The sequence below is a fragment of the Diadema setosum genome, chromosome 18, assembly GCF_964275005.1.
Source record: "Diadema setosum chromosome 18, eeDiaSeto1, whole genome shotgun sequence".
Lineage (NCBI taxonomy): Eukaryota > Metazoa > Echinodermata > Echinoidea > Diadematoida > Diadematidae > Diadema > Diadema setosum.
In genome coordinates this window covers 20,098,043-20,118,262 of record NC_092702.1, presented here as the reverse complement: position 1 = coordinate 20,118,262, position 20,220 = coordinate 20,098,043, and the positions used below count along the sequence as shown (strand labels likewise).

The 20,220-nt window shown below is 39.2% G+C and overlaps 1 protein-coding gene across 4 annotated transcripts in view; it reads left to right on the top strand.

Annotated features, from left to right (window-relative positions):
• The window catches only part of LOC140241516 (bromodomain-containing protein 8-like), a 46,775-nt gene extending 34,766 nt beyond the window's left edge, over nt 1-12,009 (top strand). For all 4 annotated transcript variants that reach the window (XM_072321255.1, XM_072321253.1, XM_072321254.1 and 1 more), the window contains 6 exons: nt 4,692-4,889; nt 5,563-5,774; nt 6,834-6,905; nt 8,045-8,291; nt 8,724-8,822; nt 11,886-12,009. In XM_072321255.1, the coding sequence (XP_072177356.1) occupies nt 4,692-4,889; nt 5,563-5,774; nt 6,834-6,905; nt 8,045-8,291; nt 8,724-8,822; nt 11,886-11,972 (915 nt within the window). In that variant the 3' untranslated portion in view covers nt 11,973-12,009. The remainder of the gene's footprint in view (nt 1-4,691; nt 4,890-5,562; nt 5,775-6,833; nt 6,906-8,044; nt 8,292-8,723; nt 8,823-11,885) is intronic.
• Nucleotides 12,010-20,220: the final 8,211 nt, after the last annotated feature.

Here is a 20,220-nt window from a genome sequence, read left to right as displayed (position 1 = left end):
CCGAAGAGTTCCACGCAGAACACCCGTAGGAGGGCCGTAGCCGCCGCAATTCACAGGCATTTGACCCACTTGAAGTAGGTAAGTTGCCCGCTGATCTATGCCTATGTGAAGGGAGTGCGTGCCATTTGTGGGCTCATTCTCTTCTTTGTCCTCTGTCCTCTGTGGCGTCGAGGACTACCTGGTCCCTTTCGGACAGGACTTCATCCGCCGAATGGACTTCAGCAGCAATTTGATGCATTTGCTGTTAATCTTCCGGGCTTTGTGGCTGTCCATCCACTGGACGTTCTCTGCCCTTGTGCACTTTCCGTCTACGGGGCATCTTCACTTCTTGAAAGCTAGTTGACAAATGATTGTTTGCCCATCCACTCGAACCAGCCTATTGTTCAGGCTAGCACTCACCTCGCAGGCGACTAGTACGCAGATAACACGCAGTTGTGGCGCAGGTACTTCGCAGAGCCCGTATGTCGCCCGTAACTGACATAAAAGAAGCTATCACGAAGCTATCACGTGACACCCACGCGCCTAACATGCAGTTCAACGGAATACACGCAAGAAGGACTTAGGTATCACGCGTTTATCATGATTGTAATACCCACGCCAAACTCGCCCTAAACCTTGTCCGGCCGCAGAAATTATTCTGTGTGCTGAAAAATCCCCATACGCAATAAGCCCGCTTAGCTGGTGTGACAGGGCCTTTTTTGGCAGCGGGTAAATAGAGCCAGCATGCGCACCTCCGGGTAACTACTTTTGAGATACATGCTAGGTACTGTCATGTGCGGGTCATCTGCGGGGACCTCCGGATAGCAAAAATGTTCTTCGGAAGTCGCACGCAAGGCTGGTGTGACACGGCCTTTACACTGTGACATTCAACTGCAAGAGGCATAATTCAGATATTGATATTAAAGGTATTACCATTGGGAGCCATGATTTTAAAAATGTTCTTAGTTATAAATTTTGATGCATATGTGTACGTCAGTTGCGTCTCAAAACATCCTACCATATAAACATTTTGCAACAGAGCCTAAAGGAGATATTACTATTTTTATCAATAAACAGAAACTGTTGACGGTTTAGTCTAGAAACAATGTTATAATAACTATTGTTCACAATTTGTATATTTAACACTACTTAACATTTATTATACTGATCAACATTTTTACATTGGTTGTTTCTATCCCTGTCTCACATTTAAGAACTATTATGAAGAACTAAAGCTAAGTTTTTGTTTCATCTGCAATGGTAAATAACACCTTTAAAGGTAGGGGATACCTTTTACAGACCTCCCAAAATGCAGCAAAACATTAAATATAAACCTCAGGGGACTTGCTTAGGCCACTGCTTAGAAATTTGGAAGTCAACAGTTATCTAAAATTTGAATAATGCACAAAACTCAACTACTCAGTAGTTCTGTGTGTCAGCCACACTTAAGCCTTTTTGTTGCATTCTTCTGTATTTGTGATCTATAAACACACATCTAAAAGTACAAGAGCTGATGTAATAACATATAGAGTGTGTGGCAAGAATGTATATAGAAATGTATGTAAGTGTTGATGAACTTTCTTCACAAAATATACATGATGGACACACATGCAGTACATGGGTCTGCAAAGGTAGCCTAGTAATGTACTGGAATTTACAGTGAGCCCCGAAAACAATTCAATTCAAAATCTAACGGTCAAAAAAATGTACTAAATGTTACCTTCCACTTACAATACTTTATGGGAGTTTCTAAAATGATACTCTCTTCAACATACCACTGTATTTATACAACTCTTCATTTAAGGCGTGCAAATGGGATTCCCTACCTTTAATATGAAAAAAAAAAAAAATTAAAAATGGTGAGATACATTAACAAACCAAGTACCTGATCTGTGCGTGGGTCTTTAATGAACTCAAAGTAGCTAGTGAGCCTTTGAATATAGACATGTGTCCAAAAATATTTTTCAGTGGGTCTTTGGATTCAAATCTGATATAATGGTTTTTTGGGCCACTTAATGAGAAGCCAGGGTGTTCAGAGCAAAGCTGCCCGTTTTAATTTTGGCTATTGTTTTTCAATGAATATATGAAAAGCAGGAAATCTGCCACAAAGATTCACCAGTTCATCCCACTTTGAAAGATTCTCTACAAAAATATTTACAGTTAAGTCTCATTATCCCATTTCATCTCAACTCGACATGTGCAATGCTTAAGTCTGTCCATAATGAAGAAAATGTATTTATGCACATTTCCATTTGCAAGTATTGGTGATAATGGAAAAACAATCTTTTTGTGTTGATATTTATTATGCATACACATAATGCGAGGTAAACGAGGTAATTTGCCCAGGTGCACTGTGGTAAAGAGTTGCGAACACATATCCAGGTGCTTGTACTGATATATTTTGTCACTGATGTGTTTCATATACCGGGTGATGGAGAGTCAAATAAAATTTTTCTTCGCATTTTCAGAGTTGATCTAAATTGGATTACTACTGTGTGTTATGGTCTTGATATTCATGGGAAATGTTTGCAATACCTCTATTCATTCAAACAACAAATGGCACACCTGCAAATATTGGACTTTTAGGAATGTGTCTATGGTGCTAGTCCAACATGATACTGTACATATTTGTATGAATGGCGTAGTGATGAGACCTTTCGTAACCTCGCTGCAACATTGAATCTTACCAGCCATGCAGAATAGGCCCCTTCACACACAAGTTTTCAATTTGTTTCAAAGGACTGTAGTTAAAGGGATTTTTGCATCATGGTGTGGATTACGAGCACTAAAAATTTTTGTGTCCATTCACAAGAATTAACAGACTTTGCATCCCACTGCACAAATCTATTTTTGAAAAACTGTCAATTTTGTATGTGTGTTTGAACGAGACTGATGGGAACTATTTGAAAATCACACAGTGACAATCGTCACGCATCAATTATGTATTAGACTGCAGACTTCTTATCGTATTTCATGCTTGCCTAGGCTCTAACCCCTTGCTGTGTGTAGTGTCAGCTCTAACGGTAACACATAGACCATTCAGACCCACAAAGCAGAATGAGGAGTGCTCTTAAATGCCCTTCACGATTCTTCCGCTTCATTTTTAGACCAAGAGTTGATTTCAGATAAAGCACGTTCAGAGGGTGGCCCACATCGGTGTGCAATGGGAGAAATGCCATTGATGCAATACAGTAGTGTTGTATACCAAGCAAGATCTTCATGCATTACTGTAAAACGAGGAATGTTTGTGTGTATTGTAATTTCACGAGAGCCAAGATCTGCAAAATTAAAATGCATGTGATATTTCTCGCCAACACTGTATGCATTGAATGCCAGAGGCAGTACACAAAAATTTCATGCCACAAAAAAGGCTGTCGGCTCCAATTCGCAAATATTTTAGGCCGCAAATATATCTTGTTTTACAGTAGTATGTATGGGGAGCCAAGCAAGTGTGTACTTTTTTGCGGTGGCTCACACAGCACAGGGCATCGGATGACCTTTGACCTCTTGCACCAAAGTAAAGTGAAGTGAAAGTGTAATGTTCCATGTTTTCAAACCGCCTCTTGAGGTAGTCATAGACCATAACTCCATGGTCAAGCAATTTTTAGATTCAGCCTCAAAATGCCCCACCATGTTCTGTTCACACCAGAGCGCCACATTTGAGAGCATGTTAAATTCTGCTTTGTGTAGCTCAGTCTGAAAGGTTATGACTTACAGTATTCATTCTTTGTAGTCTGTGTGTGTGTGGCCACTTTAATTCCTATTGTACTGTATGTCATTACAATTAACAAACAACTTACATGGCCATATACTGTAAAAGTGGAATTTTATGGGGTGTAGACATTTTTGCGCATTGCGCACAATATGAAATCAACGTGAAAAGAAAAGTGATTGAAATTTTTTGCTTGTCATATGTAATGTTATTTTAAATCTTTGGTCACATTAAAGTAGGTATGTTGTAGGTAGTGGTGAGCTGTTTGAAGTGCTTGCTCAATTGTCATGACTGTCCGCGAAATTCCTCTTACCTAGCCAAGTGAGAAAAATCACTCGCTCGAAAATTTCCACTTTTATAGTAATTGGCTCATGTATGGGTGTATACTGATGTGTTGTATTCTCCTTAACCATCTTTCCCTGTAGGTTTTTCTCAGAGTGCTAACATATATCACCGTGTGAAAATATATGAGCTCATACAATCACTAACAGACTTGTAGGTCATTGAATGTTACTTCATCTTCAAATTTCTGTAACATGTCATATCACAAGCAATGTTATTATGTGTATCAATGTAGTGACTTTTAGCTGCCTTCATACCATTGTGATTGTACACCTTGCCTTCTTTACCAAGCTATGATTATCAACATTATAATCTTTACTTCGATAATGAGTAAAGTTTATTCTTTGGTTTTGTTTTCTTTGTGGTATGTGTGTAAATCATTTCATTTTATCTTCGTATATGAGTAACGGTTACTGTATCATATTTGATACTGTCTCATAGAGATTTTGTATTTATGTTGAGAGTCAGCCCTCTCATATTTGTACATATGTGTATATGTGTATATACCTGGTATATACCAGTAATTATCCGTCATCGGAATGACAATGACCATTTAGTCATCCAAATGAGAGAGTAAATTTGTTTATACATATTTATACAGATATTTTGCTGTGAAAGCACATGTGTTGAGAAATGTGTGTTTCCCATTTTAAAACAGATCGCCTCCAAACTGGAGTCGGAGGTGGAGGCTCGCAAGGGGGAGTCGGGAGGCGGGAAGCTCCTCCGCACGCCCAACGAGCCCGCCGACATCGACCCGGGCTCTCCCAGCGTTCCCGCCAAGTCAGAGAAGAAACGGGGCAGAGGGCGCCCCAGCAATGCATCGCGGAAGAGCATGAGGGCAAAAGCAGTCAAACAGGTGAGGTTTCCTCGGGCTCGAAACCTTTGGCGTTGGAACTTGGGGACAGGTTTGGGGATGGGGAGAGTGGATAGCCCTCAAAATGTCCAAATTTGATGAAATTCATCTGCAATCAGTTGTAGCATCATTTTCGTAAAAATGTGTGTCTCCAGGAAATGCAAATGATGCAAAAGATTCCACGGGTATAGTTTTAGTGAGTGTGATCCTATTTCTCCTCAAAGCCCCACACTATTTTAAATGCTTGGGACCATAGAATTGACTATGAATGTATCTAATACCTGTCACCATTAATGGAGTGACCTATCATGATTTGAGTGAAACCGTACTGCAGGAGGGATATTGCCTTGTATGTCTCAAAAGACATCAGTGATTGTCTAGTTTCATTACTGGACATGGTAATAGAGTATCTGCAGGGGAACTCAATTATTACAGGCTTCTTGGGACCACTGAAATTTTGTCATCGTATCACGTATCTTGTTACATCAGGAATGAAGGCAAAAGAGTATGAAATGAATGGGACCTGCAAAATGAAGTGGTTATATATAAGGTATCTGGCTACACCCGACCTCATTGATTAAGCGGGTTCCACTGAATTTCACTGTACTTCGAGAGGGAATAATAGTGCAACAAGACATTGATCAGATATGTTTGATGTGTTTGTCTTTTCTGTCAGGATGATGATGAAGACATGGAAGTCAAGCTCCATGGCGACGACAGTCTGATGAGTCTGGATGATCTCAAGGACGAGACCAGGAGCGATGCGGCCGACTCCGAGGACCACGACAGGCCGTCTGAGAGCGACGACACCTCGGTGGCCAACCTGTCGCTTCCGACGTCCATGTTCAGCGATTCCGTTCCAAACAGTCCGTCCTCCATGCCCCACAGGTCGGTCAACCTTTGCTTCTGTGTATTCTCCCTGAGGGATGTTTTGAATTGTAAATGGGAATAATGACATCGAGGGTGTATGTCAGTTTTATCTGTCTCTATCCACACCACTCTACATTAGCCTACATCATATGCCTAAAGCCTTGTAACAAAGCCTCATAGTGTTGTTTAATTTCTTTGTAGCCACTTCTTTTATAGATCTGAGTTCAGTGAATTCCTGAGCATATTATGTTTCTTTTTGAATTTCTTTCTTTAAAAGGTTATCGGTCAGGATGCATCAAAATTTCATTCATTGTAGAGTTGATAGGCTCATACAAGTGTACATGCTCTATCACACCGAATCTGATCCGGGCCCATGTGACCCGGACCGCTTCAAATCGCTTGTAGAGCAATCACATAAAAACTGTTACGGATTCCATTCTGGTTATCATGGCACATGTGTGTTTGGTGTGAACAGCATAAGAACAGCTAGTTTCCACTGTTTTTGTGCACCATTGCACTGGAATGAGGTCCATTCCGTGTCCCAGACTGTACTCAATGTGCCAACGCCTTTCAGCTTGTAATCAATGAGGTGCTCACCAACTGATCTGTGTTTTAATAGGGGGTCCCCTCCAAAGTGCAATGACATTCCATGAAACATGCCCTCTTCTGCATTTCTACATTTTCATTATGTAAACAAGATTATAGTCAGGTGTTTGTTGTTGTTGTTTTTTTCCACTCTGTCACTCACTTTTTCTCTAGCAATTTATACATATTGTGTCATGCCCAGTTCAGTGTGATGTTGTATTTACCAGTACATTGAAGCCTCATTATAAAAAGGTTGAATATAACAAACTCTTTTATATCAAGTGATAGACTATTAGTGCATATCCCAAGTCTTGATATTTCTCTATTTTTTGTGCGCTGTTATTGTGAGAAACCTCGGGTAGCAAGGTAATTGTCATGGTTTTTAGGTCCTCATTATAACAATGTTCCCCTGTAGTAAACAAGGCATTCTTGCCATCCACATCAGATATCAGGTAGAACCAAAATTCCTTTGGTGAATTGTTTCTTTCCCAGTGAGGAGGACCACGCCTACCGCCTGTGGAGGAAAGCCATCATGTTGGTGTGGAGAGCTGCCGCCAGCCACAAGTGAGTGGGACTAAAGGTCTCGAAATCTTGGGGGGGGGGGAGGGGGAGGAGGTTATCACAACACAACAAGAATCACTTTTGTGTTGTCATATTAATGTTAACTTGGATACTTTCGCGTGACTAATTTTTCATGCTCAGCCTTGTGAGATCAGATTTGCATGTTTTTGATGCCGTGGAATCAAGACATCAACTACTGGAACATATGGCAAGCAATGATATTCATGTGCTTTTACATTTGCACTAATTTCTGGTTGAGTAAAATGCGCAAAAATTTCAGCACCATGAAAATAAGGGAGTTCATGGTTAGCGCATGTCTCATTTGACCCCTACACCACAGACTTTCAAATAACATGGAAAGGACCTGTGACAGAGCATTTTTTTGTTGAAGCATGCCACCTTTGTAATCAATGTCAATGAAATGCGTGTGCAGCTTTTGTTAAACATAATTGATGAATCACTTTCACCTGTGCGTTCTAACAAGGTGAAACACACAACTTAAATTCCAAATCCTCATTTGCCTGCGAATTCTTCTCGTTTGAAAGTCAATGGCAAATACACAAACATTCTCATTTGACCTTTATTTTGCACATGCACAAATCGCAACCGTGAACTCACTTATTTCCACTTTTACAGTAAACAGCGATTGTGGATGTAAGTTTCTCTGTGATGCAAATATTAGCCTTTAAGGAATCAAAAGATAGCACTTCAAAAAAAAAAAAATATTTAAAAAGTTCTGAGCTGAAACATCAGTGAAATGAATGATTCAGGGAGACCCTTGAAGATTCCTCCAAAAGAGCTGTTTTTATTTTGTTATGGCCATAGTGTCTTTGGGGTGTTTACTTGTATATAAAGGGCATACACACTGAGCTAATTGTTTTCCTGCAGATTTCAGGTTAATTGTCCACATAATTTTTTGAAGTTTCATTACTCCAATCAGATATTTACTCCACAAGTCCTTCTGAGTTCCTTTGATAGTTGTACATATGTTTCACTTATTTTTGCTTTGATGATGTGAATTAAATTTGACCCATCATGGTTTCTAATGCATTTTCTTCCAACCTTTTTGTTGTATGGAATCATTGTATCATTATATGGATTACAAAGAGGCTAAAAGAACCCTATTTGTGTGTGATTGACAGGTATGCAAGCGTGTTCCTGCACCCAGTGACGGATGACATCGCTCCCGGCTACTGCAGCATTGTCCACCAGCCGATGGACCTCAGCTCCATCAAGAAGAAGATCGAGAACGGCACCATCAGAACCACAGAGGCGTTCCACCGCAACATCCTCCTCATGTTCCAGAATGCCATCATGTACAACAGCTCGGACCACGATGTCTACAACATGGCTGTCAGCATGCAGAACGACGTCATCAGCAACATTGAGGTACACAGTGACAGACTGGAACTTGCTGCTGCAGCATTACTTTGCTATTTTATACATACATTAGGCATTGCTATATATTTGATTGCAATGTCACTACGTGGTGTTTTTATGCCATGTTAGATCAACCATTATGCCAGAGTGCAAGATGGAAGTCAGTAGTATTGTAATTTTGTATTTAATTGGAATCCTTTTTTTTTTTAATGCTTGGTTTTTGGAATTGTTGTTTTTCTTGAAATGTAGTGGTCCTTTGTTTGTTAGTTAGTTCCAAGTATTTACCAGCATCATGTGATTTAAACCGTTGAGGATGAATTGACTTTGCTATAACATGCATTTCCCGTAGACACTTGCCCAAGTATGATAGGACCCGTCTTCAATGGGTTAAATACCCAATGAAGAATGAAAAGGTAAATATTGTCAACTTTTTCCCCCCAGGAATTCATCTCCACTCAACTGATGGTCCAGCAGCCTGATGCGTCCAAGATGCTCAGAGGTCGAGATGCCATGGCCAGGAGGTCAGAGGTGACCACAAAGGTCAGTGTGATAGAGTAAACTACTGTCAAACCAGAAACAGCTGACGAAACTTTCTCAAATTGGTGACAGGCAGTCAAGGCATTGTATAGGCGAAAACTTTGATGAGCATTTCACTTTTGCGAATCTTGGCCTTTCAAAATCCACAAAGTTTCATGCACGTGAAAATTTCTGGTTTTACAGGAAACTGAATCATGCTTTATTTTTTTTTGTCCCCGCCGAACGAGTTCGAGCAGGGGACTATGAAACGGGCTCCGTACGTGTGTGTGTCTGTGTTTGTGTCCGTCCGTCCGTCCATCCGTCCGTCAGTCCGTCTGTGTGTGCGTCCGTGTGTGATCAAAATGTTCAATTTGCTACTTCTCTGTCATTTATGAGCCAATTTTGATTCTGTTTGCTTTATATGATAGCACTACATGGGAGTTTTGAAACTTCTACACGGAATTTCAGTTGTGACCTTTGACCTTGACCTTTGACCTATATTGTACATTTTGCTTCAAAATGCTACTCCTTCGCCATTTCTAACCCGATTTCAATTCCGTTTGCTTTAAGTGATGGCATTAGGTGAGGGCTTCAAAACTCTACACAGAATTTTGACCTTTGACTTCTTTGACCTTTGACCTTGATTTTTGACCTGTATTGTACATTTTGTTACAAAATGCTACTCCTTCGCCATTTCTAACCCGATTTCGATTCCGTTTGCTTTATGTGATGGCACTAGGTGAGGGCTTCAAAACTTCTACCCAGAATTTTGACCTTTGACTTCTTTGACCTTTGACCTTAATTTTTGACCTGTATTGTACATTTTGCTACAAAATGCTACTCCTTCGCCATTTCTAACCCGATTTCGATTCCGTTTGCTTTATGTGATGGCACTAGGTGAGGGCTTCAGAACTTCTACACAGAATTTTGACCTTTGACTTTGACCTTTGACCTTGATTTTTGACCTGTATTGTACATTTGCTACAAAATGCTACTTCCGGCGGGGACATATATTACGCACCGCGTAATTTCTACTTTTCCTTGTTTTCTTTGTAAAACTAAGATTAGGTACTTATGATCACACCATACATCTTAACCCGTTGAGGATGGGCTGATTTTGCTACAACACGCATTTCCCATAGACACCTGCCCAAGTATCCTCAGGACTCGTCTTCAACGGGTTAACAAATCAATCTTTGAAATCTGTAAGCCACTGGTATAACCCCTCTGAGCTCATCAAAGGCTGTAAGAATAGAGAGAAATACCTAATTGCCGCCAACATCAGAATCCGATATGGCACCCCGATTAATTGAAGTTGGAATTCTACCCTGAAAAGGTTTTTTTATGCCTCCGCCACGAAGTGGTGCCGGAGGCATTATGTTTTCGGGTTGTCCGTCCGTCCGTACGTACGTCCGTCCGTACGTCCGTACGTACGTCCGTCCGTACGTCCGTACGTCTGTACGTCCGTACGTCCGTCCGCTTTCGTTTACGCGATAACTTGAGTAATATTTACTGGAATTTTACCAAACTTAGTCCAAGTATGAAGTATGATGGGGCAACGATTTGATAAGATTTTGGGTGAAATCGGCTAAAGGTCAAAGGTCAAAGATCAAGGTCAAATCATGAAATTGTATCCGTTTACGCGATAACTCAAGACTGTATGGAGCAAATTTCACCAAACTTTGTTGGAGGATGATGTATGATGGGACAATTACTTGATTAGTTTTTCAGTGAAATCGGACAGAGGTCAAAGGTCAAAGATCAAGGTCAAATCCTAAAATTTATCTGTTTATGTGATAACTCAAAACTGGATGAAGCAGCTTTCACCAAACTTGGTCCAAGGATGATGTATGATGGGACAATTAGTTGAGTAGATTCTAGTGCCATTGACAAGAGGTCAAAGGTCAAAAGGTCAAGGTCAAATGCTAAAAATGTTGCTATTTCCCCCATATCTATGCAATGCCCGCAGTTATTTTCTTGAAACTTAGTGTAGACATGTACTACTGCGTAAGGATTCTCCAGAGAGAGTTTCATGTCATAAGGTCAAAGGTCAAAAGGTCAAAGGTTAGGTGAAAATGTTGCAATATCACTTTTCTCGCAAATGGTTCAATGTATCTTCATGGAACATGGTACATATGCATGTACTGACTGGCAGGGATTATCTAGGAAATTTAGGGTCATGAGTCAATAGTCAGGGGTTCAAAGGTCAAGGTCAACTCCTCAAAATGTTACTACTGTATTTCCCTCATACTAGTATATGCAATGATTGCATTATTAGTTTTAAAAGTGTTTAATATATGTACATGTATTACTTGATGGAGATTCTCTTGGAAATTTCCAGCCAGAAGGTCAAAGGTCAAAGGTTAAGGGTCAAAGGTCAGGTTTAAATGAAAAAAAAATATTTTGTACTGTAATTACACTCTTTCTTCATACCTTGAAAATTATACTCAATGCATAAACTTATAATAAGGTCGGTCAGAAGTCAAGTAAAAATTTTCAATTCCCCAAATATGTGTACCTGCACTCTTTAATAGACAATTATAGCAAACTCAGTTCGTGGAAAGTGAACATTCAAGATATTTCTGACAAACCTGTTATTTCGATATTTTGCCAGTTATGTGAAACTGTCATCACACATTGTCTAGACATTGTACTATACACCTATTGGGAGAATCATGCATTATGGCGGAGGCATCAGTCGCCGTAGCGACATTTCTAGTTTTTTTTTTTTTTTATATATATGTGTATGTGTTTTCCAATCCAGTGTGTATTACCAAGGTTGGATGTTAAGAAATGATTTCACTGTTCATGAGTATTTTGTTATTAGTAAGATTTAGATCTGCAACGCAAATGCTATAGATGACGCTGTTAGGCAAAAAATGGTGTTCTGCACATGCATGCAACAGCTGTTTCCGTTGCCCAACTTTGGAGGAGGCGTCGTCATAACTTTCACGTCGCAGATCTAAAGCTTTGCTATTATGAGGATTCATAACACACATATCTGTACGGAAGCTTTGGGTCATCTGTCATTGAAGAATATCATCATTGTACGTCACATGTCCTTTATTTTCTTTGTTCTCCCACAAGGAGGAGGAGGGTAAAGCGAGACGGAGTTCCACAGACCACCAGGAGACGAGTGGGAAAAAGAGGAGGACCAGAGGAGATGAATATTAGATGGCATCATTCTCTCTCTCGCCCTCTCTCTCTATTTATCCATCTATCTATCTATCTATCTATCTATCTATCTATCTACCTACCTACCTACCTATCTATCTATCTATCTATCAATCTATCAAAGGGTGCGTTCGAATGCTCTAAAGCGAACCAAAGCGAACTGAACTAAAGCGTACCGTACCGTACCATGCCAGTTTGGGAGCATTCGAGCGCTCTGTTGAGAAAGCGTACCTCACGAGTTATTTTTAGAAAAGGTCACGCTCGTTTACAGCTAGAATGTCATTCACCTTGCGCTTGACCTACTTACAGCTGTCCCGAACAAAGAGAATGATGTCTTTGCATTGTGACGTATGCGCATGCTTTACAACAAACTTTTGGTACGCTTGTGGTACGCTTTTGGAGCACATCGGGAAGTGGACCACTTTTGGCTCGGTACAGTACAGTACGGTACACTTTAGGAGCGTTCAAACGCTCCTCTGGCGCGGGTACGGTACGGTACAGTTCGCTTTAGGAGAGCACTCGAATGCACCCTATCTATCTGTATCGATCTATATATCAGGGAGGTGTTACAGAGATGGAGTGGCAACTCTTCGTAATTCATGCAAACACATGTTTGGGTTCAAGGCGTTACAATGGGATGTCTAGCATTCCACTACGCTTTGAAGTCATGCTCGGCACCGCTCTAGTTGCAAGACGAAGTTCGGAGACGAAGGACGCATTTCACCTTTTGTTGAATTACAAGCTTTATTTCACCGTAAAATTTTTAATTAAATACTCGAATTGATTTAGAATAGTTTAGGAAAGAATTCAATATTATAAACATGTATTTCTAGTTTCTTCGTAATTCGCAAATCGAAATGAAATGAAAATTAGGCCCTCTTTAAAAGCTAATATTTTTCTATAATGCGCACATTTCCGCATGTCAGTTTTCTATCTTTTAATCTGGGATATTTTGATCTTTCAAATAAAGTACTCCGCTAAAGCGTGTTTCAGCGTGTTTTTAAAGTATTTGCTGTAAAAATTGTCAGTTTCACACTACATTTTGATTCGCTGCTCCATTTCAAGGTACACAAATTCATTGTTGCCATCACATTGAAAGGGAGAGCGAATTGCAGTAGGAGCAAGTATTTCTAGATGTGAGAGCGCGAGTCCCGATTATTGATGCTCTCTTTGTCAAAGCACAAGGGTAACACCTCTAGTTGAACACATAACTTCTCGGCGGTGCCGCGCATGACTTCAAAGGAGAGCAGTAGTTGTCTCTCCTTCTCTAGCACCTCCCTGTATATATCTACTGGTATCTCTGTCTTTCTATCTATCTATCCATCTATCTGTCTATCTATCTATCTATCTATCTATCTATCTATCTATCAATCTCTGTCTCTCTGATGCGTGAAGCAAAGAGCTTAATGGACTTTGAAGAGGAGTGACTATTTCTCACAGAGCAGTAGAGGGCAGTCCATCACAGTGCATGAAGCTAGGACTGTTTTTGAATGGAGAGATATTCCGTGGAGGATGTGGCTCACTCCTTGGAATGACTTGGTCTTTATTTGCAACTTGTTGTGACAAAGGATTGCTCCAATTTACCAAATAGCGTGTTGTGAAGGGACACATACTGTTAGTGCAGTGTATTATGGGAGTACAGTCAACTCCATGTTGGTCGATCTTAACAGGACTGAGGAAAACGTGTTGACTGAGGTGATATTCGACTTCTCCATGTACAGAGGAATAACACACTTAAGGCTATGAATGTAAATTGGGACATTTGTTTTCATCGAACTAGCCGATAATTCAACATGTGTGACGTCAACCGAGATGGAGGTAACTGTAAAATGTTTTGCAAATGTTGACTTGTATCACAAGTTTGCAAATGATCGAATGCAAGATTGAGAACCATATCAATGAAATTAAGAGGAAGCATTAAAAATTTGAAGCGAAAAGTCAGGGTTTCCACCTTGAAGATGATCCACAACTGAGCAGACTTGTGTTACAGGAGGCAGTATTTTTGCGAGTTGTTCATTTCGCGAGTATTGGTCGACCTGCGCCATTCACAAAATTAAAGGCATGGTGAAATGTACCCTGTATACAGCAGTATGTAGGGAGGGGGAGGTGAGGGATATCAACCAACAGGTGCTTGTCCTCACTTGGATGTGGTAAAAACTTAATAGCATATACCCTTGTTGCAATGTCCTTGATATTTCGCCAGTCTGTAGCCTTTGGCATCCGTAAAATATATTTCAAGCAAAACCAAAAGCTGGCTGGTCAAGGGAAATGGAGAATCCATTATGGATTTCCTGTAAGACAAGATGTCTTGCAGTTGCTTGTAAATAGATCATTTAAGTTATCTCATTCTTGCTTGGATGTGGGCATGATGTACAAACGTGTAAGTGAAGATATTTTGCCTGTATTTCAGCACATATTCTTACCCAATACTCACTTCCGTGGACTTTGCAGGCAGTGTAGATGTATTGCTAATACACATCCACTTGGAAGTACAGTCAACCTCGCCAAATTCATTGATCTGCTCATATTCACTTGAAAATAAGATATTTGTAATAAATTGTGTACAGTCATGCATTTTGTGTGTGTGTGTTATTCTGTTTGTAGGATTTCTTGTACAACTGTATACCCAAACTATGAAAATTACTTATCCTCCAATCAACAATTACTGTAAAAGTGGAAATTTTTGCAGTGGTGAAATTTTCACGCATTTTGCGCAACCAGAAACTAGCACCAAATAAAAACACTCAAATATTGCTTACCATATGTGCCTGTAGTTGATGTCTTGATTCCGTGGAATTAATAACATGCGAAACTCATCTTACCCAGCTGGGCATTTAAAAAAATTACTCACATGAAAATATCCACTTTTACAGTAGTTATCAATACATACATATACACAAGTACATGAACATGAAGAAATTTTCTGGAACTTTAACAGGACACGACTCAATAGGGTAATGAATGTAGGCAGTTAAGGCCTCACACCTGTAAATCATTCTCCATAGAAACACGTTAGAAATAAGAATTAGAAAAGAAAAGTATGTAAAATACACAAGTTCAGTATCTTTAGATTTGATATCTGAGTAGATACACATCTTATTTCACTCCAGTCTTGAGATTTGTGTGTGTGTGTGTGGGGGGGGGGGTTATCTGTCATACTCCACTCAGAGGTCCTTACTTCAGTTTCACTGTAAAAGTGGTTTCCTTTGCGTACAGATTCTTTCGCGGTTTCCATCGGTGCCGACTTTTTCGCGTGTGTTTAAATTCGCGGTTGGCAAAGTCTGTAAAAACTGTTTTACAGACTTTGCCAACCGCGTAAAAAAAAGTCTGTAAAAATCTGTCATACTCCACTCAGAGGTCCTTACTTCAGTTTCACTGTAAAAGTGGTTTCCTTTGCGTACAGATTCTTTCGCGGTTTCCATCGGTGCCGACTTTCGCGTGTGTTTAAATTCGCGGTTGGCAAAGTCTGTAAAAACTGTTTTATTTTGAACATGAAAACCCAAACTATAATCCAATTATTCTTTTATTTATTAGCAATTAAAATTAAATGCAGGCTTACCTGAAATCCCGTCTCTTGAGTACTTTATAACATGCTTGTACGTGTACCTACATTGCGTGGTATCGCTGTGTGTGTGTGCGCAATAGCGCTGTAACAAGAGGCGAGTTCAAAACATTTCCTCGCGTGGTCCATTTCGTGCGACTTTTCAAAACATTTTAGCGTGATGTTAAATTCGCGGTTCAATCTCAAAGCGCGAAAATAAAACCATCGCAAAAGAAACCACTTTTACAGTACCACTCAAAAATTTCATGTGTTTTTGGAATGCATGTGTTGATGGCATCACTTCACTCATTTGATTTGGGTAGTGGCAATCGATATGTACAGTGGAAGTTCTATATAAAGAGATCCGATATTACAAAATACCTGATGATACAGTGTATACCAAACTTATTTCTATGGTCCCAATGAATTTATTTTCTTTGTTTTGTATTGTTTACTAACTACTGATATAACAAAATATCTGATAAAAAGAATAATTAATTGTCTTGGTCCCAAAGATCTCGTTATACAGGTACTCAGTTTTCACTGTACTTTGCTGAAGTGTGAAACTTCATTTCCATAACATCTGTGATTTTGTTCTGTTTGATTTTGCTGAAGAGAATGAAATTCAAATATACATGTATACGTATGTGGATTGAGTGGATGCCACAACAGTAGTACAACACATCAGTGAAACTTCATGGAAAATCAGACACTCCATTCAAAAGTTATGAATTTTTAGTTCTGGTGCCATCATCACTGGATGAGAAGACTACATTTTGTGACATCACATTTGGAGGATGATATTTAAAAAAAAATGATGAGAAAATTCAACATATTTTCACTTTTTCAGCATAATGAAAGAGTTCTCTTTCAGAAAGTAGGGGGGAAAATTACTCTTAACATGTCAGAAACAAGTCGGAGGAATGCATACTTTTCACAAGGGGAAAAAAAAATTGTGGAATTCTAATCTATATTTTCTGTTCTACGTGTATTGTTTTCCCTATGTGACGTCATGAACTGTAGTAGTCTTCTCATCCAGCGATGGCTGCACTCAAACTTAGAATGCATAACTTTTGAACGGATTATCCAATTTTTGTCAATGTGTTCTACTAGTATTGCTGCATTCACTCAATGCACATATATATTTTTGGGTTTCATTTCCTTGTAAACAATGGTGTAGAATTGTACTGGAAGACATTGAGCATCATCAAGTTTGCACCTCCACCAATACACACTATCACACAATTGAGAGAATGTGAGAGAAAGAGCTTGGTACACATTAACTTTATAGGAAAGTAAACATTTAATTGCCAGAACAAATCACATGCTCTAAGAACAGCTTTTGCAGTGTATATTTACGTATACTGTACTATGCATGAATATCTTTCGTCATGTACCTGGTCAAAATAAAAGACACATATCACATTTCATGTCTGATATACCACTTTAATCACTGGACTTTTAATGGGAAGCATCTGATATATCGGCATTACATTGACTCATTTTTCATTTGAATACACACAGAATTGGTGCATACAACACACTTAAAAAGAAGAAGTAGTTGCACATGCCTACACCTATAATTTTCCTGTGATGTTCTAGAATACAAGCACATCAGACATGTTTGCTGGCTTGCAGGCAGCACAGAATAAGAACATGATGTTCACATATTCATTTTAGGGATTATGCATATATCGTCTGTTGAGAATGAGAAGGGCGTTAAGTGGTCTTGAACACTATGGGTTTTGTGGCAACTTAACGCCCTTATCATTCTCAACCGACGATATGTAATTATTGAAGATTAGCATTTTATTAGAAGATTAGATGTGTAGTACATGGTCAAATATGGCACATGGAAGCATTATCAACTTGCAATATGGGATTTATGCCATAAGATGTTTCCAGTAATGATGCATTCTCAATTATTGAAGTTACTATTGGCTACTATGAGGTTTTCAGATCTGGCCAATTTACCTTGTTATATCCGGACCCTCGTTGCACCCATACCCTTGGAACACAATCATCCTAAATGAACACTGTATTCATTTCAGACCCCAATCGAATTAGTTTCAGGGAAACAGTAATGGTCACAATGTCATTTGTCAATCATCGATCAGTCCTTAGCTACAACTTGTGGACTTGAGAATGTTTTTCCATTTTTATGAAACCGACACACATTTCTCCTGAGATACAGATGGGAAAAATTTGTGTCTTTTGTCAGTTTAGTTGTTGATGCCAAACATGACATATCAATTCAAGAAAATCGAGGGCACAGAAACTTTGCAATTTACAAGAGAAAGATTCTGTTCATTTTCTCTTTCTTTTTTTTTTCTTTTTTTGTCACTGCTGTATGGACACTTGTCATAAAGATTTCCACATTTCAGGAGTGTAAGAGTAGGACAATCTTGTACCTGGTGTACAGAGAATAAAAAAGGTAAGTATCAAGATACATGTGACGAGATATCTAACACCCATTGATGGGTACTTGACAACTTGAAAAATATTATAAAACAGTAAGCAAAATACTATACAACATGAATTATACTAACAGAAAACATTCCTATTCACACTAACAGAATGAATGAATGAATGAACCTACCGAACACTTGGAACTTACGTAATATGAATGAGCCCAACTGATGACATAAATTTGAAGCACAATTTGAGATGACAACTGGGCCTCCCAATCTGCCATCTTCCTCAAATACTGTTTTTCTGTGCAACACATAAATTAATAGCTAGATGAAACATAACACTGACCTACATAGCCAACTTCTGCTCTCTACATGAAGTCATTCACAAATAAGAAACGGGTGCTACATGTTTTCCACCCTGCTCACACGCCTACCTTCAATACCAGCTGCATCCCTCCTATCTAAATGAATCCTACATTATGGAATATACCTTGCATAGCACTCGACACATCTGTGCAACACAAACTCCCAACAAGTCATATGAACATGCCTGGATGACCCTATATGAAGATATGGACAGAAGAATACGATGAAGAGCATTCTGTACACGTCATAGACTCCTAGCTGATTTTGCCATCGCAATATGACATGGTTCAAAAAAACACTACGGCATATACTGGTCTATCTTGTAGCTACATGTATGTAGCTACCATTGAATCAGCTTTTCCAAATACATGTAAGTTCCGCTAACACTTCTCTCCACAAAGTCCTTCAAACTGCCAAACAGGAACTGATGATAAACTGTGAATTCAAAGACCATGACTGAACATTTAAAGCATCCTCTGAAAACAGACATTGTGTGTAGAAACACCTACAACTCCTCATGTCAGTATGAAAACAATATGGTCCCTGTGAACAGGAAATGGTCACACTGCAACTCTTAGTGCTAACATATCCATGTAAATATGTACTCATTTATACTGCATAGTGGTTTTCTCGGCTAAGCAGTGTACACATTGGATACTGATTATCTTTTAGAGAAGTGGGAATACATCACAAGGGAGACAGAATGTGTGTGATTTTGTGAAATAGACCCGAGAGTGAAATAATTGCAGTAACGTTTAATTCTAGAACAGCTCACGACCTGGCATGCCCGACAACAATATAACAGGCAATAGAGACATTTTTCAGACAAACAGAAAACTTGTTTTCTTTTTTTTACAGATGCAAGCACAATGGATGGTTAGAATGTCAAGAACTCGAGACAAGTTAAATACTGATACATGTATGGTTGCATCATCCATTTTACACTTCCTAAAAAAATACAAACAACCTGTACATTAACCTCTACAGACAAAATGTAACAAATCAAACATGTCTGTAGGGCATCTTACAACATATGGAAATGCTCACAGGGCACGGTGGATCATCTTACACTATTCAACAAACTGCAGAATATTGTCAAAGGTTTCTGCCCCACCACAAGTGTAATTTCTAAAAATCAATCAATTTACTGTTTCCAAAGCCTTTAACCCTAAAAAGACTGGGCTATTTTTTTTTTTGGGGGGGGGGGCCTAAAGGGCCCCCCCCCCTTAAGATCTCGGCCGTGGATCACGCGATCGCCGCGAAAATTTGCACAATGGTAGTGTGCGATGTAATCTACAAGATCATATATTCAAATTTTACAAAATAGTCTTCTTTTATTTTATTTTGATTAATTATGCAAATTTATGCGAGAAATCAGACTCTTTGATCTAAATCAGTAAATAAAGCTCCAAAAGTGCTCATTTTTGGTCTAATTATTCTTAGTGGCATTCTTAGCAAATGTACTTGAAAAAAAAATCGGTATCAAAATTAATTTCTTATCTATTTTATTGTTTTATGAATTTCTTATGTATTTCTTTGTTTTTTTCAACCTTCTGTTTTTCTTGTTTTTTTAACAAAATTTGTGGCAGACACTTTTTGAAGCATAATACTCCTAAAACAAATTAATTTTAGCCATTGAGAGTAAAAATAAGCATATTTATATGAGCCATGTGAAAAAACTCAATTTGCATTGACTTTGTACACAAAATCACGTTTTTGAGCCATTTTCGGCCTCACGTGCATGTACAAAAAGTTACGTAACTTCAGAACCGTACCCCCGGGCGTCACAAATTTGGTGTCAAAATGTGCGGGAAACTCGAAAGAAAAAAGTCATAGAGCATCGCGGCGAGAGCATTGCGTGTTGCAGAGTAATCGCGCGAAATGTCGAGGGGGGGCCTTTTAGGCCCCCCCCCCCCAGTCTTTTTAG